At 45.9% G+C, this 21,873-nt stretch overlaps 1 protein-coding gene across 3 annotated transcripts in view; it reads left to right on the top strand.

Moving 5' to 3' along the window:
* The window catches only part of Mical3 (microtubule associated monooxygenase, calponin and LIM domain containing 3), a 203,394-nt gene that overhangs the window by 128,344 nt on the left and 53,177 nt on the right, over positions 1-21,873 (top strand). For all 3 annotated transcript variants that reach the window (XM_008847918.3, XM_008847917.3, XM_029570834.1), the window contains one exon: positions 465-552. In XM_008847918.3, coding sequence (XP_008846140.1) covers positions 465-552 — 88 coding nt within the window. The remainder of the gene's footprint in view (positions 1-464; positions 553-21,873) is intronic.

The raw sequence follows: 21,873 nt of genomic DNA, 5'->3' as shown, positions 1-21,873 counted from the left end.
TTAAAATTTGTAAAGAATTGCTTAAGTTTAATTGTAAAACAAAAAAAACCCCTTTTTTTTTTTTTGGTCTTTTTGAGACAGGGTCTCCCTGTAACCCCAGCTGTCCTGGAACTCACTATATAGACCAAGACCAGGCTGGCCTTGAACTCACAGAGATCCACCTACCTCTGCCTCCCAAGTGCTGGGATTAAAGGCGTGCACCACAATGCTTGTAAACACCATTTTATATAAGGGCATCACAGATCTTGATATCTGAGGGGATCCTGGAACTAGGATGAAGTGGGTCTAGATGTTGATACCTAGAGATTTCCATGTGAAATCTGTCCCTGTTTCTTTAAAGAAAGGCTTCCTCTCTGAAGAAGATAGATCAGTGCTGACTGACAGACTAGTCTCGGGATCATTGCCTCCTTAGTTCCGAGGGCTCCAGTCATAGTCATTATTCTTTTTCTTGTGGACTCTTCTAGGAGGCCAAAGGACCCCTGCAGGATGGCCCCACTGTGGACACAAATGGACTGGCCAGTGCTGCCGCCAGCTCAGCAGAGAGAACTCCAGGTAGCCTCACTTCCTTGTTTGGCTGGGTGGTGCGTCACTCTCTTGGCCTCTGTGACAAGGCCAAAGGGATGAGCCAGCACCTCCAAAGCAACATTTCTTCAATCGGGCATCAAGTGGTCCAAAACCCCTTGGACTCCTTTTTCATGTGTCAGCTGCTTGCGTTCGGAGTCCCCTTCCTCTATGGTCTGTCGGAGGTGCTGGTACAGATTGGAGGAGAGTTTCACTGGCAGGCCGTGAGCCAGTAACGGTGCTGTCTGGTAAGTGGGGTTACCTCACATCCCTCAGACACACCAAGGTGCTTGGTCCAGACCCTATAGGTAAACAGAAACCCGAAAGAGGCTGCTATATCACTGACCCAGGGAAAAGCCCAGTCACAGGCCTCTGTGTGTAACTGTGGCCCACATTCTGATTTTGTGTTCACTGCAACTTGAAATTCTTTTGCATCCCATTTCCCAGCTATTGTCCAGATAAGCTGAGAGTGCTCTCCATGTGACTGTAACCCTTAATGGGTACATCGTATCCTAACCACTTTAGAGCATTTGAGTTTCCAGTGTGGGTTAAGACCTACTTGTCCCACTGTCATGACCACTTCCTGTGTCAGAAACTTAGTGGTATCATCCTACCTCGAAAAACATGCCTGCTCTGCTCATCGCAGGGCGGAGAGGGATCCGGGGAATGAGGCCTGTAGAGAGTTGTTTTTTTCCTTAAAAAATTGCCCTCTCTCTACCTTCATAAAACCAACCTAAGATGTGTCCACAGTTCTGTATACTGCTGAGAGGTCTTGAGACCCCTCTAAGGGCCCCAGAAATCTCTCATGGATCACTGTGCATCTATGAAGCTACAGGGTTCTGTTTCTGCCACATATTTCCTCCTATTCACAGCAAACACATCTGAAAAAGCCAGGTACAAACTCAAATCAAAACTAAGGATTTAGCCTTTCTGTGATGGAGAAGGGAAGAATATTCTCCTAGCTTTCAAATGCTTTTTTTCATGATGTAAGGAGCTCATATAGATAGCCCTTGTACTTGTGCCAAAGGAGGGAGAATGTGCCTGGGGCTGGGCACGAGCCCTGGGGCGTGGGGAGCGGGGAGGACTTTAGTCTTGAAGGCACAGAGGCCGCAGCCAGGCCAGGTGAACTTGGCTGCTGCTTCTGTGTCCCCTTCTTAAGCTCTGAGGAAGCCTTTTTAGGTGCCCTGCTGATGGGACACGCAGCTTATAAACCATGCTTAATGAGTGACTTTAAGCCCTATGAAATCTCCCAGCCCTTGGTAAGCTTTCGTAGGAGGTACAACACTCCACAGTTGACACTTTCAGAGTACGGGCTGTGCTGGCAGAGAAAAGTACTCTGGCCCCAGACACAACTTTGGCCTTATGCTGTAATGTGCATGTGATCAGGTGACAGCCCCACGTAGTGGGTTTACCAAAGAAGTTACACTGGCCTTATTGGTAAAGGTGCAGAACATTCTTTTAAAAAGAAACATCAGTGATTCTGCTTACTCTCTTGGCCTGTTCAGTTTGCCTCTCTGCCTGTCTAATTGAAAGTATAATAGATTTCAGAGTTTCAGGCATTCTAAAGAATTGAGGATTCCATGGATAAGGAGAAGAATATTCTACAAGAGAGAACATGAGACTTGCCAGTGTGGGTAAAGAATCAAAACAACCATGAAATGACTTGAGCTAGAACAGAAATTGCAGAACACAAGAAAATCAAGACTTGGTATCCCAGAGTAATCCAAGCTTGAATCTCCAAGTTGAGGTAGGCAGCCACTGTCCCCTAGCCTAAAGCACCCTCTAGGCAGTGAGGGAGCTGGGCGGGACAGAGATCTCAGGCCTGGAGTTCACATTTGCCCACCTCTGTCAAATCAACATTTTTAGGGGTCACAGCTCTGTGTCCTGCACATGCTCAAAGCCCTTGCACTTTCCCATGAGCTAACTTTTGGTCCTAGCTGCTGAAAAAAAAAAGGAGCAGAATTATGAGTGACGTTATGTAGATGCCATAAAATAGTTTTCTTTTTCTTCTTTGATAGAAATGCCTTCTTTAAATCCCAAACCAGAGCTTTGATAGCTTAACTAGAACTTCTCCCAGAAAAGTTCCATAAAAGGCTCAGTGCTTCAGGCTTGCAGAATGTGTGTCACAGGAAGGGTTATTAACCTGATCCCAGTTCTGTCATGTGTGACTGAGTGCATTCCCTGGAACCCATTGTGGAGGAGCCAGAAGAGCGTGGCTGTAGCCAGTGGGCCCTGTGCTCCCTGGTTCTGTAACTCTTCACTCTTCCTCCCTGTTCTTTCCTCTTAAACCAGAATAACTGCTATTGCCCAAACAAACAAAATAACAGCCTGACCCACTAGTTAAAATAACCCCATGTAGGCCTGGATTAATGCATTGTCTTTCTCTGGTAACCTTGTCTGTAGCTGCTGCTTGATCTACTGTTTGGGACATCGTTTACGGTATTTCTGTTTGTAATGTGCTCTTAATATAGAAATCCTCCTTTCTGTTCTCAAACCTGTAAATGCTTTGTTTCTAAGCCTCCTCTTCTCACTGCTACAGATTGGTGGGCCTGGCACAGATTTCCTTACCCTGGCCTCATGGTACCTATCTAGGGTTTAGGAAAAAGTCTGGAAAACAAGCAAAGAAAAACCCCAAATGAAATTGTTGTTCCCTTAAATTCAATGAAGCTCTTGGTTGCAAATGGTTTGTATTCTTTTTTTGTCTAGAGGAATCCTGTTGTAGACAACCAAAAGTGTGGTACAGGGGATGTGGGTGTCCATCAGAAGGGAACAAAAGAGCTCTTCTCCCAGGGTTCAGCATCCAGAACATTTGCAGCACAGACAGCAGAGAGCAGGCAGGAGGCGCATGCTCCGCCATTATCATGTTGTCCTGGAGATACTGTAGTTACAAGTGGCACTTGCCTGCTCCTTGTCCCCAGACACTCCTTACATGGTATCCATTGGCTTCCACAGTTTGGATCCCGATGGCTGTTAGGGAACACAGGCATTGCCCACCCTAACCAGAATAGCCACACGGTACAAAGAACGGCATTCTTCCCCGGGCCCCTGCTTGACGGGGAGGTCAGGGATCCACTCACTGCTTCCTAGGGCCTCTTCCTTTATAGGCCCTACTACAAAACCGAACAAAGGGAGTGCTGCCTTACAGCTGCTATGCAGCCTGCCTCCCAAACCATACCACTAGAGCCATAGCTGAGTTGATGGTAGTGTGAACATTTGTATATGCACACTTTTCATACATGTATGTGTGTACAGATTTAAGCTCACATGTATGGATAGGTACTCTTTATATACTGTGCCCTAAACGATAACAGTAAGACTGTTTTTAAAGCTTCTTGTTGGTCTGGAGGCCACAGGAGCTTTCTCTGGAAGCTGTCCCTGTCCTAGGCAGGAACCCGGGGGAGCCCAACAGCTGAGACACAGCCTTTTGTGCAGGCATAGACATAGGGCTGGATCTCTGGGAAGATAGGAAGTACATTTTCCCAAGCTCAGGTCATTGATTTTCCTACTCAGAAAAGTCTTGCTTGTGGGGGACCACAGAGACGCAGACACCCACCCTCCCTCCAGTCAACTTACAGGCTGTGTATTGACTCCACTGGGTTAACTATCTTAGCTCTCCACTGTCTTTCGGTGTTTACTGTGCCTGACTACTTCCTGCAGAACAGTGGGACATTCTTAGGCCCCCCCAAAAGGGGCCTCACCATGCTAGTAAAGACTGGTCAGTGAAGTAAAGGGGTTCACCTTTAACCACCCAGCCATTCCCTCTGGGTGAGGCAGGAGAGGGGCAGCAAACGATGCCAAAGCTATGGTACAAAGAAGCCAGAATGAGGGCGGATTAGCTGTGCCAGGGAACACAATGCCTGTCCACTCTGACCTTCCCGAAAGCTTTTGTTTTTGCCCTTGTTTTAATCTGTGCTATTGTGAGTTGTTTGGTGTGTTGCTTTGTGAGTTTTTTATTTAATTGTGTAACTTTGTTTTTGCTGTTACTGTGAAACCAAGGTGTTGTGCTTTAAGTTTCTTTTCCTTTTTTTTTTTAATTTTAACAAATGTTACTTTCTTATTTAAGAGAATAAATTCCAAACAATCTTCAGGTTTCTGAGTTTTTCTTTTCTTTCCCTTTTTCTTGATTGGAGGGTGGCAGAGGGCAAGCTCAGGCAGTCTGGGGCGTGGGCTCAGAAGCCACTGTTCCTCAGGGCCCTCACTTCTGCTGTGGATCAGGATAGCACAGGTGGCCGTGGGGACTAGGTCATCATACCTCATATATGTAGAGTCCTGTTAGTATAAGGACCTTGTGCAGCCCGTGTCATGGTGTAGGGGGTTTTGCTTTGCAGCAGCTGTAAATAAAAATCAATGAAAAAGATATCACCTATGTACATGGACCTCAGGCTAGGAAGATGGAGGGATAGCTTTTCCACACAGAGCCAACTCTGCCAAGGGGACATAGAGCCAGGTGCCTTCCTCCCACGTTTCTGACTGTAACAGGTTCCTCAGGAGCACTGGGGCCAGTTAGGGTCTCCCTCTCTCTTGGTGCTCCTGATGGGGTACCCTCAAGCACAGTGATGGCTCCTGATCACACTGGGGATTCATACTCTTTGCTGTCTTTGCAGGGACCTGCCTCCTGAGTTACCTGGTGTACTTTCATTGGGCCGCCCTCAAGCCTGGAGAGCTTAGCTCATCCTGTCCCCACACATGCTGCTGCTAACCTAGCCACAGTAGCACTTCTGTCATAACAGCATGCCCGCCATGGGTACACAGGCTAACTAGGGCCAAAAGCGGGCACTGTGGTGGGTGAAGTATTCTATATCGAGTTTGCCCTGTTGGAACCTGGGAAGTGTGGGTATTTCTTGCTGGCGTCTCTCCAAACAGCAGCAGCACTCTGAGAAATTGAGGAATTTCTCCATGGAATAGAACAGCAAAGACATGGGCCCTCCCTGGCACTCTAGATAAAGATAACATGCTCCTCTTTCTCTGAAATAGGATGCCAGGGCCAGGGAAAGGAAGAAAGGGATGGGGATATGGCAGGTGCAGTGAACAACCAAGAGCCAGTGATGAGAAAGAAGACATACATTTGTATGGTCTTCAAACTGACCCTTGGCTGCCCTCCCTGTCCCATCTCCAGTCATAAGAATAGAGCCATCGTCATTAGGACGCAGTGCTGATGTGCCTAACAGCTGGTGTAATTCTGTGCCACCTGTTGCAAAGACCCTGGAAAGTGCCCAGGGAACTCAGTTTCTTTCTGAAACTTTTTGTTATCTCTTCTCACTCTTAACCGTTCTCTGGCAGTTTCTCTAATTAAGGCATCTCCCCTGTCAGGGAGGCCAGTGCACAGGCTTGGAAGGAGAACAGGCTGCAAAAACAGGCTACTCTTTATTTTCACACTGAAACGTGGAGCAGGGTGGTGCCATGTAGAACCTGAGCCCCACAAGTGTCCCTCCAGACATGCAAGAAGGAAAATGCCCAGTGGGGCTCTGGTATACCTCCAAGCAGGCAGAGGTTTAAGGAAGACTCCTCCCTGAATTCCAGCCCCTTCCAAAAAGCTCCAGAACTATCAAGGTGCCAAGCATGGCCTTACCTCACAGCTCACATGCAGCCAACCATCTAGCAAATGCCAACAAGGAAATTAGTCATAATGAATGGGGGGGAGGCGGGCTTATGAGCCTGCTGGTTGTACCTATCCCCACCCAAGGTGTTCTCTGCAAGTGTCCTTGCAACATAGTTCTGGAGAGTGTAGGTTTGTGCAAAAGCAGCTTTCACATACTTGAGGAAGAGAGGCGGGGCCCCAACACCCTAGAATTACTTCCGGGTTTTACCAGCCACGTGCACACCACCTCCCTTTTACTTCCTGTAGGCCAACTTTTTCTCAACTTTGTACCGGTGAAACCTTCCCTGAATGTGTCTGAAGTACTTTTTCAAGAACAGTGGACAAAGGTTGAGTTGCTATCAATATCAAAACCTAAGTCAAACTGGTTAAACTCGGTCTTGTCTTTGATAACCCTTTCTTCCCAACAAGGTGTGCTGAAAGTATAAGCAGAATGTTCTCTAACAGCGAAGAAGGTTTGCACCTCCCAGAGACTTCTTGTGGATGGTAGAAGAGGCTTAGGGAAGCTTTAGTAGAAAGGAATACGGGGCCCCCGCTCTGCCCCTGTTTACAAACTGTTTGGGGCCGGTAGGGTCCTTATAAATGGAGTCAGGATTCCTATTGGCCTCTTATGGTTTCTTTAACTTTTTTCTGTACTTAGTTCTTTGTGATTATGTCCTAATTGTGTTAAACTGTCCCACATGGGTGATTGCCTGCCTTCTGTGATTCTGTAAGATACTGAGATTATTCCCACTTTGTCACAATTATTGCATAAGAAATGTAGTCTGATTCCTTTTAGATCCTCACCTGTGGTTGTTGGGCCTTAGGAATTATTTTACATTAAGTTGTCCCTGTCATCAGAGCTAAAGACCTTCATGCCCAGTGCCGCATACCTTCCTGAGATTCCAAGGCTGACTGGCTGCTGGGTTTGACTGTCTCCGTGTTTATATATCTCATCCAGGGCCAGTTCCCAGAGGAAGGTGAACCTAGTGACAGGGACTTCTCAATATAAAAATAACAACAAAAGACCAATGTTGGAACTCACAGCTTTAGTAGGCCTTAGTCTTCGTCAGCAAACACATGGCAAAATCCTGGCCATTTACTGGCAAAGGCCTAAAAGTGTGTTTTCATGTTGTTTCAAGGGTAAAGAGGTATTCTGACAAAATTCTAGAGAGAGAAATCATCTTGGCATCTAATATCTGCTCAGATTCAAACTTGAAAAAATGAGATATGTGATGTGATTAGGATTAATTGGAACCTTAGAGAAAAGAGTTTGTCTCTAAGACACAAAGGAGTCGCTGGCATCACTTGAAAAGGGGTTATAGCAGCTTGTTTATTCTTGTTTCCCTCTTTTCTAGAACTATGTCAGGATCTAGAAAGGCAGGTTAGAGAGACCCGCTATGTGGTTTCTCTCCCACTGTTTCACCACTTGGAGACCAGGTTGGCAGATTCTGTTTAAAAAGCAAATATTCTCCCCTGGCATTTAGTCTGTTAAGAATGAGTAACCTGTGAGCTACTCTCCTCCTCTCTGGCTCATCTTCCTAGGGAGTTGGTTGGCACTGGCTGGGGCCCATTGGTGCTGGGAGGAAGGAAGTCCTAGTGCTGGCTCGGGCAGTCCTGGCATAAGTCTAGAATCTCCGAGGAGCAGCAGCTATACTGCTGTGGGGTGAGGGGACTCACTGATGGGCTACAAGAGGCCAAAGTCTGGTTTGCTGCATTGCCAGAAACCTTAAGTACTCTTTGGGCCCTGACCCTTCTGGCAAGGGGCTGGCTGTATTTGCAGCCTCTTTCCTACTAAAAGATTGTCCTCAGAAGCACAGTGGAAAACTGGAGGTGTACTAACCCCTGCTGTCTCCTATGTCTGATGCTGGTCAATGTAGCATTGTAGTTAGCACCTGTCAGCTAACTCACAAAAAAACAAAGTAGGAGGGCTGGAGGTGTAGCTTAGGGGAAAGCACTAGTCTAGCCTGCCCAAAGCCCTAGATCCAATCCCCAGTCTCACTAAGCCATGTGCACTGGCATACATTTGTAATCTAGCACTCAGGAGACTGAGATAGGAAGATTGCCATAATTTTGAGACAAACCTGGGCCACATACCCAGTACTAGACCAACTGCATATAGCAAGACCCTATCTCAAAAAAATAAATGTAAGAAGAAAAATAAGAAAGCTCACAGTGGTAATAACCACAGCAGAACCCATGAGTAGCACTTACTGTATACCAGGCACTGTCTGAATGCTTTGTGTATGCTCACTAACCCATACAGTTAACTGTGAGAGAACCAGACACAGAAGCAAAGCCAGAGATCCACAAATCTAGTACATTCTGTCACGGTGAGCCTGTGTGCCCACTGTGCTACACAGCTTCCCTCTGTCCCTTCTGGTACCTCACACTCTAGCACTTGGGACAAGGGACAGTTCTGTGGGTTCAACACCATATTAAGGTTTTATTAATTTTTGAGACAGGGTGTCCTAGTAACCCCACCAGGCTTGGAACTCAGAACTCACTGTGTAGACCAGGCTGGCCTCCATCTCCCAGAGATCCACCTGCCTCTGCCTCCTGAGTGCTGAGATTAAAGACATGTGCAGCATACCCAGTCCCATATTAGGGTTTTTGTTTCTGGATATTCTTTAAAGTCAGCAAGGATGCATTTCATTATTCCAGGAAATATACATGTCCCACTTTTCTTTGGCAGTGATTCCCAGGACTAGGAAAGAGCAAAGGATTTCATCACTTATTACGGAGCTATGTACGAGATTGAAGAAGGGGGTAGTTAATGCCAGTGTTACCTGTGTAATTTGAGTTACCTGTGACTAACATGAAATTCCATGTCAACCCTCTTGAGTCTTGTCAAGACTTGTCATCAGGCCTAAGGCCATAAAAGTATAAAAAGTCCCTCCTCTGCCCTCCAATGGAAACCCTCCCTGAAAGCAAGCTTACAGCTCTGTTGGCATCACTTTTGTTCTCTACCTTCTTATTTTGTTATGCTGCTAGGAATGGACCCTAGGACTTGATCCTTGCTAGCAAGGGCTATACCACTGAGCCATGCCACCCTCTCTCCATTATACTTTTTTCAAAGAACCCCACTGCTCATTGAGCTTTGAGATGACGTTTTCATTCTCTGCCTTATAAGTGCCATTCACAGCCCACATAAGAAAAGACTCTCCCTTGCTCTGTGTGTTTTTGGAGTGCAGGGGAAAACGAATTCTTATACAGACAGTTTGAGCATTTCACCTGTTAGAAGAGAAAAATACGGAAATTCTTATTTAGGTGCTAGGCATTGTACCCTGGGCCTTCTGCATGCTAAGGACACACTGTACCATTGAACCACACCCTCTGCCCCTGGAAATTATTCTCTGGAAATTCAGCTTGAGCTAGTTTGGTCCTGGTGCACTTGAAGTGACCAACTACTAAATGTTGGGCTGGATGTCTGTGTTATCCCAGATGAGCAGCTTTGGATTTTCCCTGTTGGATAAAATTTGGCCAAACAAAAAATGCTTGCAGGATGTCTCCTGAGCATGTACAGACAGAGCTTGCCCTCACCTTAGAAAGACATGCCACAACAGGGAGGCTCAAGCTCCTAGGCGGAATGTTTTTGGAAAATGGGAAAAGAATACAAAAAGAAAGATGTGATTTTCCCGTGTGTATCCACAAGTCTCCTTTTCCTCCTCAGTGTCCTGAAAGCCCCATGCCCTGTCAGCAGGCTCATAGCACCCCTGAGAGAAAGCAGGTAAAGGAGAGCAGTTGACCAGATGCATCTTTCAGCCTCCCTCACAAGACAGAACTGGGCAGAGTGTGGGGTATATAAATGGTGCTGTGGGGCATGGGACAGTCACCCTTGGTAGGTGGGGTGGTGCTCCAGGTAGTGAGAGACCCAAATACCATTTGTAAGTACCTTAGTCACATGCTCAATGAACAACAGTAGAGCTGACCCATACCTTGGTCTCTGACATCTCTGGTTGCTTCTCTCTGGACACAAGCCAAGGACTGTCTCCTGAGCATGGCAGGGCTTAGTTCACTGGCCTTTTGTATCTAGGCTTTCCATTAGTCAGAGGTCTCAGGTCAGCACCGTAGGTGAGGATTCCTGAACTCACTGCACTGTCTAGTCAAGGCGCACTCAAAGCTAAATGACTTGGTGGGCTTGTTTTCCAGTAGAGGTAATTTAAAAGATCTTCTAAGCCAGGGTACCTCAAGCTCAGCACCACAGACATTTTGAACTAGATAGTTTTTTGGAGCACCATCTTGTGCCTTGTAGGGTTTGGGGCAGCATCTCTGGCTTCTCTCCATTAGAGACCAGTAGCATCCCCCTGCCTAAGTTTTAACTACCAAAAAATGCCTTCAGGTATTTGCCAGTTGACCCCTGAGAAAGAAGTCAGGTTGAAGAACCACTTATAAGGACAAACCATTGAGTGGCAGGTCAGGAACAAGAGCAGGTGAGAATGAGAAAGGTGGACATAAAATGATGCTGCAGTCCACAGCAGGGGTCTCTGGGTTTCCCTGCCCACTCCTCTGTAGACTGTGAGCATACGTCCTGATGTGTGTATGCTTACTCACACGTAAGGGCCCCAATAATGTGTGTGCTAAGCATATAGACAGCATGCTTCAGAAGGTAGAGTTAGAAACAGACTAGAACCACGACTGTTCTTTTCTGAACCCCAGTGGATCGCCCCTACATCCACGGAATGTGCTCATCCCCTGTGGTAACCTCAACCCCAGAGAGCTGCGCTGATCTAAGTGGAACAGGCGTAGATCTTGAAGACAGAGCCTTCTTCAAGGCTTCTTCGCTACCACCTGTTATTCACACCATCTTCAACCATAACCTTCCCGTGCCTTGTTTCCCCATCTAAAACAATTTTTAAAGGGGTAGGGGAAAGCTACCTGTCCTCCACTCTACCTTACAAGGCTACTGTAAAGAGCAAGTAAGCTGCCGGGTGTGGTGGCACACACCTTTAGTCCCAGCACTTGGGAGGCAGAGGCAGGCGGATCTCTGTGAGTTCGAGACCAACCTGGTCTACATAGTGAGTTCCAGGCCAGCTGGGGCTACAGGGAGACCCTGTATCAAAGAGCAAGTAAGCTAAAACAAATCTTGTCATGTGTTTGAAAGCATTTAAGACTATCAAATACAGTTACCATAGAGATTCTAGAAAATGACAGAAGAATTGGAGTAGGAGAATGGATTAGGATTGGTTCGACTAGCTGACTGACGGGCTCCTTCTCAGGTCTGGGCACCCTGTGGGATTAGGCAGGATGGTCCAGTAGGGTATACTCCTCACCAGCAGACAGAGACAGGTCAGTCCAGGACTCTCCTCTTCTGGAGCATTGTTAAATATGGACAAGTGTTCAGCTAAATTTGTCCTTGCTTTTCCTTCACTCTGCATGGATAGGATGTGACGTCACCAGCTGATTCTATGACACCCTGAGGGCTCTTCACTGTAGCAATAGAAACATAAACAGTTCTCTGGGTGGGTTTACATTAAGCTAGATTATCCATGCATAAACTGAGAAAAGGTAGTTACGGTAACCACCATCCTAGCAGAGCTAGGATTATTCAGAGTATTACCTTGATATACAATCCCCCCTAGAGTTACCGCATAGCCCATTTATGGGTGCAAAGGCCTTGTTTTCTCTTTGGAATCAGTGCAAGAGTGATACCTGATAGAGTGAGCCAGAACTGCAGTATCCAGCTCCTCATGCCTCAGCTGCGTTCACAGGACAGGGTTCTCCTCAGCCTGGATCAGTGCATTCTTGATCCCTCAGTCTGAGTTTTTAGAGTCTTGTTTGATTGCCTGGAGCCTCTCTGTCCCTAGACAGTAACAATTCTTTTCCAGGCAAATCCCAGTGACCTTCTAAATGATGGAAACAGAGGTGTAACTGATACTCATGAGTATCAGGTGGTAGTTATGGGTATTTCTGGAGGCAATTTTAGTTCCTTTCCAAAAATATACACAGGAGAGCACTTTTAAGATTTTGTTGTCTTTAAAAGGAAAAAGAAGGAAAAAGAGGCATTAGAACCGATTTCAGAGAACCTTTGATTGTCCCGTTGATCCATCCCAAAGTGTCATAAATCAGTTTCATGAATCAGAGACCCAAGTCTGCTCTGGGGCTATGTAACTGGCCTCATGTACGCTACTGGCTTTGGTCACAGACTGGAAGTGCCAAAAGTATACTAGTTGGGGTGTGACTCAGTGGTAGAGCCTCACCTTGTCTGCTCATTGCCTTGGGTTCCAGCCCCAGAACCAAAAAAAGCATAGGACATTTTGGGAAAAGCCCATCAGCAGAGACTTCCTTTCCCACTGGTCCTGAGTCTCTGTGCCCTTCCACCACCTTCTTGCTGTTAGTATTGGTCTGTCTTCTAGTATGCAAGCTGCTCCTTGTAACTAAACTGCTCTATGAAGGGAAATAGCTACTCTAAAATGTCATCATTCAAGGACCATCATCCTGAGGGTCTCCGTATCCATCAGATCTCCTCTTTCTCCAGTGCTTTCTAGAACTGTTACTGTCTGGTGGCCTAGCCCTTCTCCAGGGCAAAGTGTTTGCCATCGGTTCCTAGGGCCCATAGACCACTGTGTGAGCTACTCCAGAGACCATCTCCATTTCCTATAGCAAGATGAGGAAGCTGAGCCCACAATATACTTAACTCAATTGTTAAAATGACACTGAAGCACTCTTCTAGCTTAGGCATAGGATTAGAACCTGTTCCTTGTTCTTCTGTTGAAACATTGAGTATCTAATCTCATGTTCTCCTAGACACCAGGAGCATAGAAGTGGCTAAACTAACCCCCTACTCTAGCAAGGCCTGTGGTTTGGGGTCCCCCCAGCCTGAGAGCAGGAGAGGACTGTAATAGAGATGTATGAGAGGCCTCTGAGAGTGCAGACATGGGCCTGCTTATAGAATTAGGCAGTGATGCCGGGCGTGGTGGTGCACGCCTGTTGTCCCAGCACAGAGCCAGGTGGATCTCTCTGAGTTCAAGGCCAGCCTGGTCTACATAGTGAATTCCAGGCCAGGTGGGACTACAGGGAGACCCTGTCTTAAAAAGACCAAAAAAAAAAGAAGGAGGAGGAGGAGAAGGAATAATTAGGCAGCATCAGCAGAAGCAGACGGGAAGGGATGGCCTTGGCCTGCCCTGTTGATCTGGCTTTCCACTCCCTATCCCAGGGATTACAAAGATCTCCATGGGTCTCATATTTAACTGGTTTGAGAGACACACACCCAACAGCAGAGCCCCACTGCTTCACAGTTACTTTTTCTGAGATCTCGAATTTCATGAAGGTGGGCATCAGCTAAGGAAGGGAGAATCTTAGCTAATGTGCCGCTCTCATCAGATCTAAGAGAAAACCCCATCAAATCCTGGTGCTTTGGCCACAACCACACCCCAGCCTCAAACAAGTAGCCATTTTGATAGCTAATGAATAAGGGTCCAGTTGAGGTTTATCTGTAAGATATTATAACACATGAAAAACATACTTTCACAGAATGACACGATGTACTGACCATAATTTTTGTTAGCAAAGAAGAGGATATGTACATTAAAAAATGCGTTTAAAAAAATTATATTTGAGCATGTTGGCGCATGCCTTTAATCTCAGCACTCGGGAGGCAGAGACAGGTGGATCTCTGGATTCAAGGCCAGCCTGGTCTTCTACATAGTGAGTTCCAGGCCAGCTGGGGCTACAGGGAGACCCTGTCTCAAAAAGGCCAAAAAAGAAAAAAGAAAAAAAAAAAAAGAAACCAAAGACTAAAGGATTTGCTAGCATGGGGTCAGCTTTGGTGGAATAATGAAGGCTTCCATTAGCTCTGTTCTTTTTTCTTTCTTTTTTTTTTTTTTCCATTTTTGGAAAATCCTAATGCCTTTATTGGGCTTGCTAAGAGAACATAGGGTGGGGGGTTATTTACAGAAGAGTGGGAGCCCCTCCCCGAATTTATGGCTGCACTGGAAAGTCCACACTCAAATATAGATCCTATCACTTCATGACAACCCACACAAAATGGGGAGAGAGGTGCCCCAAGGTGTTCTAGGCTTATATATCCTTAGCCCCTCCCCTACATGCAGCTAAGGTCGACTTATAGGATGGGAGTGACTTACTGGATGGGAGTGGTAACTTACTCTCCCACCTCAACTCCTTGAAGAGCATGGGGAGGAGGTGTGACTATAGCTTGCCAGCGTAGAGGTTAGAGGAAACTTCAATTAACACTCCACCCCTTTCTCCGGCTCTAACATTCTTTCTGCCAACCTCTTCTGTAAAAGTCCCTGAGCCTTAGAGGGGGCTGAGTAAACTTTTATCTCTTCACTTGCTTTACAAGAAGCACCTCATGTTATGTGATCTGGAGAAAACTTTGAGCAGATCCCTGCCTCTCGTTGGAGGGGAAATGTGCAAAGACAGATGGCACTTTGCTGGGCCAGTGCCTTGGAAATTTCTATTACACACAGCTTTGGTGCTTGCAAAGTACTGGTGTACTCTTAGAATCAGAGAATAGCTGTGGAAGTTAGACCTCAAGTAGCTTTGGCCATGGTGAATGAGCTCAGGTGCAACAGAGAAAAGTAACACTCTGCCAATACCCCACAATTAGCTAAGGAAGGCCTCACACAAACACCACGGCATGTTGTCCACCTGAGTGGTGACAAAGTCTTGATTTAGGGATTGACCATCTGTCATTTCAGGACTATGGATCAAAATGTTCCTCAGTTGGATGCTATGTGTTCTGGTTTTCAAAGAGCTAAGCAAGAACTCCTATATAGGGCACTTTAGACCAAAATAAGAAAGGGATTGAACTGATGAACTCTTCACTGTATGATGACTAGCCCAACTCAAGTCACTGGGGCCCAGATGCAACTTTTTGTTCATGAGTTTTGGTTTTGCCAGGGGGGCTTTTGTTTTGTTGTTTTTGTTTTGTTCTGTTTTTCTTTCGGATACAGAGACCCCCCTATATGGCTGTCACAAACTCCTGGGTTCAAGGGATCCTCCTACCCAACCTCCAAGAAGCTGGGACCAAAAGCACATGACTCTGTCTGTAGGTTTATATTCCAAAGGAAATGGAGTCTGGGAATTAGGCTTCATTCTCAGCAGGACCAAACCATGCTTCTATTCTAGAACACCCATGCTTCAAATGACTTGATCCCTGAATCCCAGTATGTGGGAAAGCCAGGAGAAGCAGAACTGAGGGGTAGATCCCCACTATGGCCTTGTAGGGATGGGGGCTGTGGGTGAGAACAGGTGCCCCAATTTCTCAGGGTGGTTTTGTCACTTTGACCAGTGGATGTAGGAGTTTGGATTATGCTGTCAGTTGGGTAATTCTTTTCCCAGGTTTCATCCTAAACATTTCCTCAGAGAACTCATAGTTCAGACTTTCATGTGGATCGGTACAGAAACAACTAGTTAGTGTTTCTGGAAGAACAGTCATAGCCAGGGTTTTCAGCAACTTTTGGTAACAGAAACTGAAGGTGCTGGAGATGTGGCTCAGCAAGAGAGGAGTACTTTATATTAACCAGACTCTGAGTTCAATCTGAAGCACCAAATAAAGCAAAGAAAACAAGAAAGCACAGCCTTAAGGGAGAATCTCTGAAAGGCAAAATAGCAGCCCAGTGCATCTCAAATGGGCCAATCTTTCCAAAGCACGGAGCTATTTCTTAACATGGCCCTAGCTGACGCCATCCACCCATCCTGGGTCACAGGTCTCTCCTGACAGCTAGGTGGTACTGTGTTCCATCAGAAAGCAGACTCTCCTGATACAAAGGTCTGGTCAGATCACTGGTTGTTGAGCACCTGGTACAGTGCCAGGTTGAAAGCAGGGGTCAGTGAAGATAGATGGAGTTGTTAGTTGGATGAATGGATCCTGCAGGCAGGTTACTGTAAGTGGGGGATACCAGGAAAGATCTGCCTCCATTCCCTCTGCCTTGTCTCTAGCCCTCGTCAGATTTCAGGTTTCACTCAGGCTTCCCCAGCTAAAAAGGTTGGCCTCATCCAAAGAGAGAATAGAATAGTCATTTGAGGACAGAAGGGTAGAGAGGTGAGGGAGGGAGGCCAGGTCTCCAGTACCCAAAGACCTTGAGACCCGAGGGATTGGCCAGGTGTTCTACAGCACTGTAAGGTAACTATAGTCTACACATATTACCTCCTATGCAAAATAACTTGAAGGGTCCAAAGAGTCCCAATACACAGGGTACATATTTGAGGAGATAGAAATACCGATTCTTTGATTTGATTATTACCCATTGTTTACATATATGAAAAGATACTATACCCCATAAATATGTGCAGTTGTCAGTGGCTACATTTTCCTTTTTCTTTTTGCTTTTTTTTTTTCATGAGAAGGAAAAAGGAATGGAGAAAATATCCAGAAATGAATTCAAGACAGAGAGAGATAAAACCCCACCCAGCCCTGGAGCTTTGTCTCCATGGTAGGAAGGCCAGGGGAGGGGGGGAGAGGAGGTGCCACTGAGGCCCTGGCAACACCACGTTGAAGATTGTCTGTGTCCCTACGTCTCTCGTATCTCTCCATGAATCTGACAGATATAAATAAAGGCTTTTGGCAGCTGGAGCACATCAGCTGAGAGTAGGTTGTCCTGTTAGAAAACATTGCTTTGGGAATGATGTATGGTGCTCATGCAGGCAGTGACTGTTCCAAAACAGAGCCTCAGGTCAGGCCCAAGGCCTTTTTCCTATTTAGGATGCAGCCCAGATCCTGGGAGCTCTTTCCTTTTGGCATGTGTGAGGCTGGAATTGGCCTCCCTGTGACCTGAGATCTGCCTGTCCTGACTTAGAGACAAATCAGCCTTGGAATTGATTCCAAGTCTTTCAAACCATTTTTAGCTGGAAAGTCCCTGTACAGATGCCACTGTCTGAGGCATGTGAGGTAGAGGGGCAGGTGGCCTTGGCCAACTATCCTGACCTGGCCAGCTATGCTTTACCTTCTCAAACCAGCTTCTGCCAGCTGTTATGTTTGTTTAAGAGAAAAGGTCTCAGTATGTTTGTTACACAAGCACTCCTGGGCCCACATGATCCTCCTGCCTCACCTGAGTATGTGGGCCATTGCACCAGGCTTATAAGCATTTTAAATACTGAGTCCTGGGACTGCAGCTCATGATTTGCTCCTGTTCTCTTGCAGTTTCTTCTTATGATTGGAGGGTGTTCAATACTAGTGATGCTCACCACCCAGGCCTATGTCACTTCTTTTGCTCCCTGAGTCTACCTTTACCATCTGTCTGTCTGATGGAGAGCTCCTTGCTTGAGACAGAGAATCAGAGATGCTGACCTCCTTAATATGGGCTGGGAATGTTAATCACAATTTGGCATTTGGTGAGTGTTCAGTACTTGCCAAGTATATTCTGAGTGCCGCCTTCCCTTTGGGACCCTAGTCCTTGGGACACCCTGCCCAAGTATTCTCTTGTCACTGAAAGCTAGGGTAAACACCAGGTCCATGTGGGTGCCTACTGGGTAGGTTGGCAGATAGAGACAACTCTATTTTCTCCTCCTTATTTATGAACTTCAAGCCAGCCTGAACTCCCTTTGTAGCCAAGAATGAACTTGAATTTCTGGTCCTCTACCACACCCATTTTATGTGGTGCTAGGGATCGAACCAGGGCCTCATGAATGCTAGGCCAGCACTCTACTGTCTAAGCTACATCCCCAGCCCCTCATCCTCATTTTTATTTGATGGTTTTGCTTTGGTTTGATTTTGCTTTGGTTTCTCTTTTGAGACAACATCTTGCTATGTAGTCCAGGCTGACCTAAATGCCCCTATATAACCTCTTGAATGCTAGAATTATAGGTGAAGGCCACAAAGTCAAGCCTTCTTCTACCTTATTTTTACAAAGACATAAAATTCCCAAGGCTCAGAGCATCCTTCGTCTAGTGCATGATGTGTGAATGGTCTAAATAGTTCTGACTGCTTCTGGGTTATTTTTTGTTGTTGTAGCCAAGCCAGAATTAAAGCAGTATTTCCCTTCCCTACAGCCTCAAGCTCTGGGCTTGGACTGCCAAGTTCTGATGCTTATAATCCATTAGTCTGCAGAGCTTGTAGAATCTCTAGGGAAATGACACCAGGCAAAGGCCTGCCATTCCAGACACTTTGGTGAAATATGACGTGCTCTGTAGAGAATCACAGCAGGAGATTATGTGAAACCTGGAAAAGGAGCGCAGACTGAGACTCTATGAGAATGTGCCTTTCCTTTTCCTTGAGTCAAATCCAGGGACAGCAGGGTAGTCTTCTTGAATTACTGCTCTCCTTAAGTGCAACACTTGGCCCCACTGACCCAAGCTGCAACCTTGGGCAGCTAACTATCTCTGAGCTTTAGTTACCTCATTTACGAAGTGTGATGCTAGCCTTGCAGAATAGTTTGGTTTTTGGGGGTTGTTTTTTTTTAAGTTGGTTAACTGCATATTCTCCCAGAAGACCTTCCTTCAACACCCAGGTCACTGTGCTTCCTACAAGACTACGGAGGAGGGACTAGAGAGATGGCTCAGTGGTTAAGAGTGCTGACTGCTCTTGCAGAGGACCCGGGTTCGGTTCCCAGCACCCACATGGCAGCTACAAACCATCCTTAACCCCAGTTCCAGGGGAATCCGAAGCTCTCTTCTGACCTCTGTGGCATTGCACGACACGGGCACACTCACATACGTGCAGCCAATACACTCATACACATAAAATAAAAATAATAAAATATTTTTTAAAAGTCTAGGGAGGAGTAGAGAGGGTTTTCATCTGCCATGATCCCCACATCCTTACAGAGTTCATGGGGAGTGATCATCACCAAGAACCTGACTTCACTTCTCTAGTATCTTTCTTCCTGGGTGTTCACGCACTCTGCCTGGGACTGGCTGGGGTTGGAATTGATGAATGTTAGCTTTTTCCTTGAAGTGATAGTTCTTAATCTGTTTTTCCATCTAGACAAAATACTGTTATTTTTCTATATTAATGGAGCTCTTGGAAAGTTTACATTTGGGGACTTGCTTCATGCTTGTTCTTTTCTACTTTCTGTGTAAGAACAGTTGTCAAACACACAGAAAGAAAGAATGTTACTGTGTGTGGTCAGGGAATCCTCAGCTTTAACATTGTTATTGTGTGGAGACTTTGAGTGTTGATGAGGAAGAAAAGGACTGATGTGGCTGTGATGAGCCAACACAAGTGAGCCCATGCCCTCCTGGGGCCTGGCAAGCGGCTTTGCTTTGGAAGATGTAAGCCAAATCTACCCGCATGGCTGCCTGCCTCGCTCTTGCCATCCATTACCTGTAGTCTACCCTTCTTTATCTCAGATACCCTCATTTAGTATCATGGCTTACACTTTCAGGTCCCTGAGCTTAGTAAGGAAAAATGGAGCAGGGGGTTTAAAGTGAGGGTGAGAGACAGATGAACTTAAGGATGTGTGATCAGGACCCATCATCCCATATTTACCTGGATTTGTAAATGAGCTTGGCACCAGATCTTGCTTTTCACTAAAGATTCTTTAGTAAATTTGAAAGATGCTGTTGTGGAAGATCCCAGAAATTCTAACAGATGCACTGAGACTTTACTTTGTACTTACCTATATTCATAGAAAAGCTCTCTTTAATGCCATGTGAAGGGGTTAAAAAACTTGTACAGACTGGGGATGTAGCTGAGGTGGTATAGTGCTAACCCAAAATGGATGAAGCCCTGGGTTCAATCCTGAGTACCAACTAAACCAGGTGTGGTGGCATATGCTCCTAATCTCAGCATTTGGGAGATACAGGCAGGAGGATCAGAAGTTCACAGTCATCCTAGGCTATAATGAATTTGAGACTAGCCTGGGCAAGTGACCCTGTATCAAAAATAATGAAATAAAATAAACTTGTGTACAACAGAGGTGCCCACCCTCAAAGCACTTATTGTATAACCTGTCATAACATGAAAAGTTGCTGAACTATTTAGGGTCTGCCTGAGGGCACCTGTCATCCCAAATTGGGTTGTTATGATAGTGTATGCAAAAACCCAGTGTTATGCTGGATGTGGCAGTACCCACCTTTAATCCCAGCACTTGGGAGGCAGAGCCAGATGGATCTCTGTGAGTTGAGACCAGTCTGGTCTACATAGGGAGTTGCAGGCCAGCTAAGGCTATACAGTGAGTCCCTGTCTCAAACAATATACAGTGAGTCCCTGTCTCAAACAAACAAAAAAAACACAATGTTATCTCTTAATGCTTAGAATGCCACAGTAGCCACAGACCTGCCCTGGTCAGAACCTAAGGACATTCATGGTACACTTTCACCTGGCCTCTGCCTTTTCTTTTTTAAGATTTATTATTACTGTGTGAATATATAATTGGGGGAGGCATGCCAGCACTCATGTGGAGGTTAGAGGACAACTCTGCGGAGATGGTTCTGTCCTTCCACTTTTATCTGGGTTCTGGGAATTGAATTCAAGTCATTAGCATTGCGTGACAAGTGCTTCCCTGAGCCATCTTGCCATACTGCTCCTGACTTTTCTTTGTCATTTCATATTTTGAAGACCAAGTAGGAATGTGTGGCGTGTGTGTGTGTGTGTGTGGTGTGTGTGTGTGTGTGTGTGTGTGTGTGTGTGTGTGTCTGTATTACATTGTGTGTGTGTGTGTGTGTGTGTGTGTGTGTGTGTGTGTTTGGCTTAACACTGACACTTCTTCCTGTGTGTCTTTGACACAACTCAGTTTTTGGTGCCGAACAAACGGATGCCAACCCCTGTATGGGAATACACCCAAATAAATGGTAGAAATGTAACTGGACATCAGGCGCATGGCTTCGCCTATATTTGCTGAATGCTGCCTGTGTGCTCAGCTTAACAGGAAGAGGAAAGTAACCAGTGTGCTGGGGGTGTAGAGCTGGCATTCCTAGTGGAAGGATATATTCATTCAACATCCGTCCTAGCCCTGGGAGGCAGGTATTGTCCTTGTCCACAGACCAGGACGTGACTTTGACTAGTATGTAGCTTTTCTAACATCCCTGCCAGTCACTAGTGGAATCAGAATCTGACCTGGATGAATCTGACTGAGCCTTATCATGATGCATCAGGTACATCACAGCATCAATGGGGTGGGGGTCGAACTGGGACAGTAAAGAACATCAGAGAGGAACAGTTGTGAAAAGAGAAACAGGGTGCCTGCTTTAGGTTAAGAGAATCATAGATGCCTCAAACCTAACAATTAATTTTAGAAACACCATGATTTCTTAATGTTGTTCAAAAATGAATGTGCACCATAGGAATGACAGAATTTTTAAAAACCACCTTTTAGAGGGCTGGAGAGTTGGCTTAGGGGTTAAGAGCACTGGCTGCTCTTGCAGAGGACCTGGGTTCAATTCCCAGCACCCACATAGCTAACAATTGTCCCTAACTCCAGTTCCAGGGGAATCCAACACCCTCTTCTGACCTCCGAGGGCATTGCATGACAGGTGTGCTTTCATACATGTAGGCAATACACTTGTACATAAAAAATAATAATTAATAATAAATATTTTTAAATAAAATTTTTTAAATCACCTTTTAGTGCCCCTCCCCACCATTCTAACCATAGATAGGCCAAGATCATTGATAGAGGCTCAAGCCTGGGTGAAAGAATGCTGGGGGCAGGGCTCTCTGGTTTCTGAGTATCACCCCACAGGTGGTTATTTACAGTGAAAATGTGCTTGTATGTTAGCGCATTAAATTGACAGCATCTGCCCCCACAATGCTAAGCCTGGCTCCATCCTCCACCAAACAACCATGCACAAAGAGCTCAGTACCACCTCTGTGGTGTCCTTGATATACAAAATAT

The sequence above is a fragment of the Nannospalax galili genome, unplaced genomic scaffold, assembly GCF_000622305.1.
Source record: "Nannospalax galili isolate Female #2095 unplaced genomic scaffold, S.galili_v1.0 scaffold1104, whole genome shotgun sequence".
In the NCBI taxonomy this organism is placed as follows: Eukaryota; Metazoa; Chordata; class Mammalia; order Rodentia; family Spalacidae; genus Nannospalax; species Nannospalax galili.
This window is presented reverse-complemented; position numbering and strand designations above follow the sequence as displayed.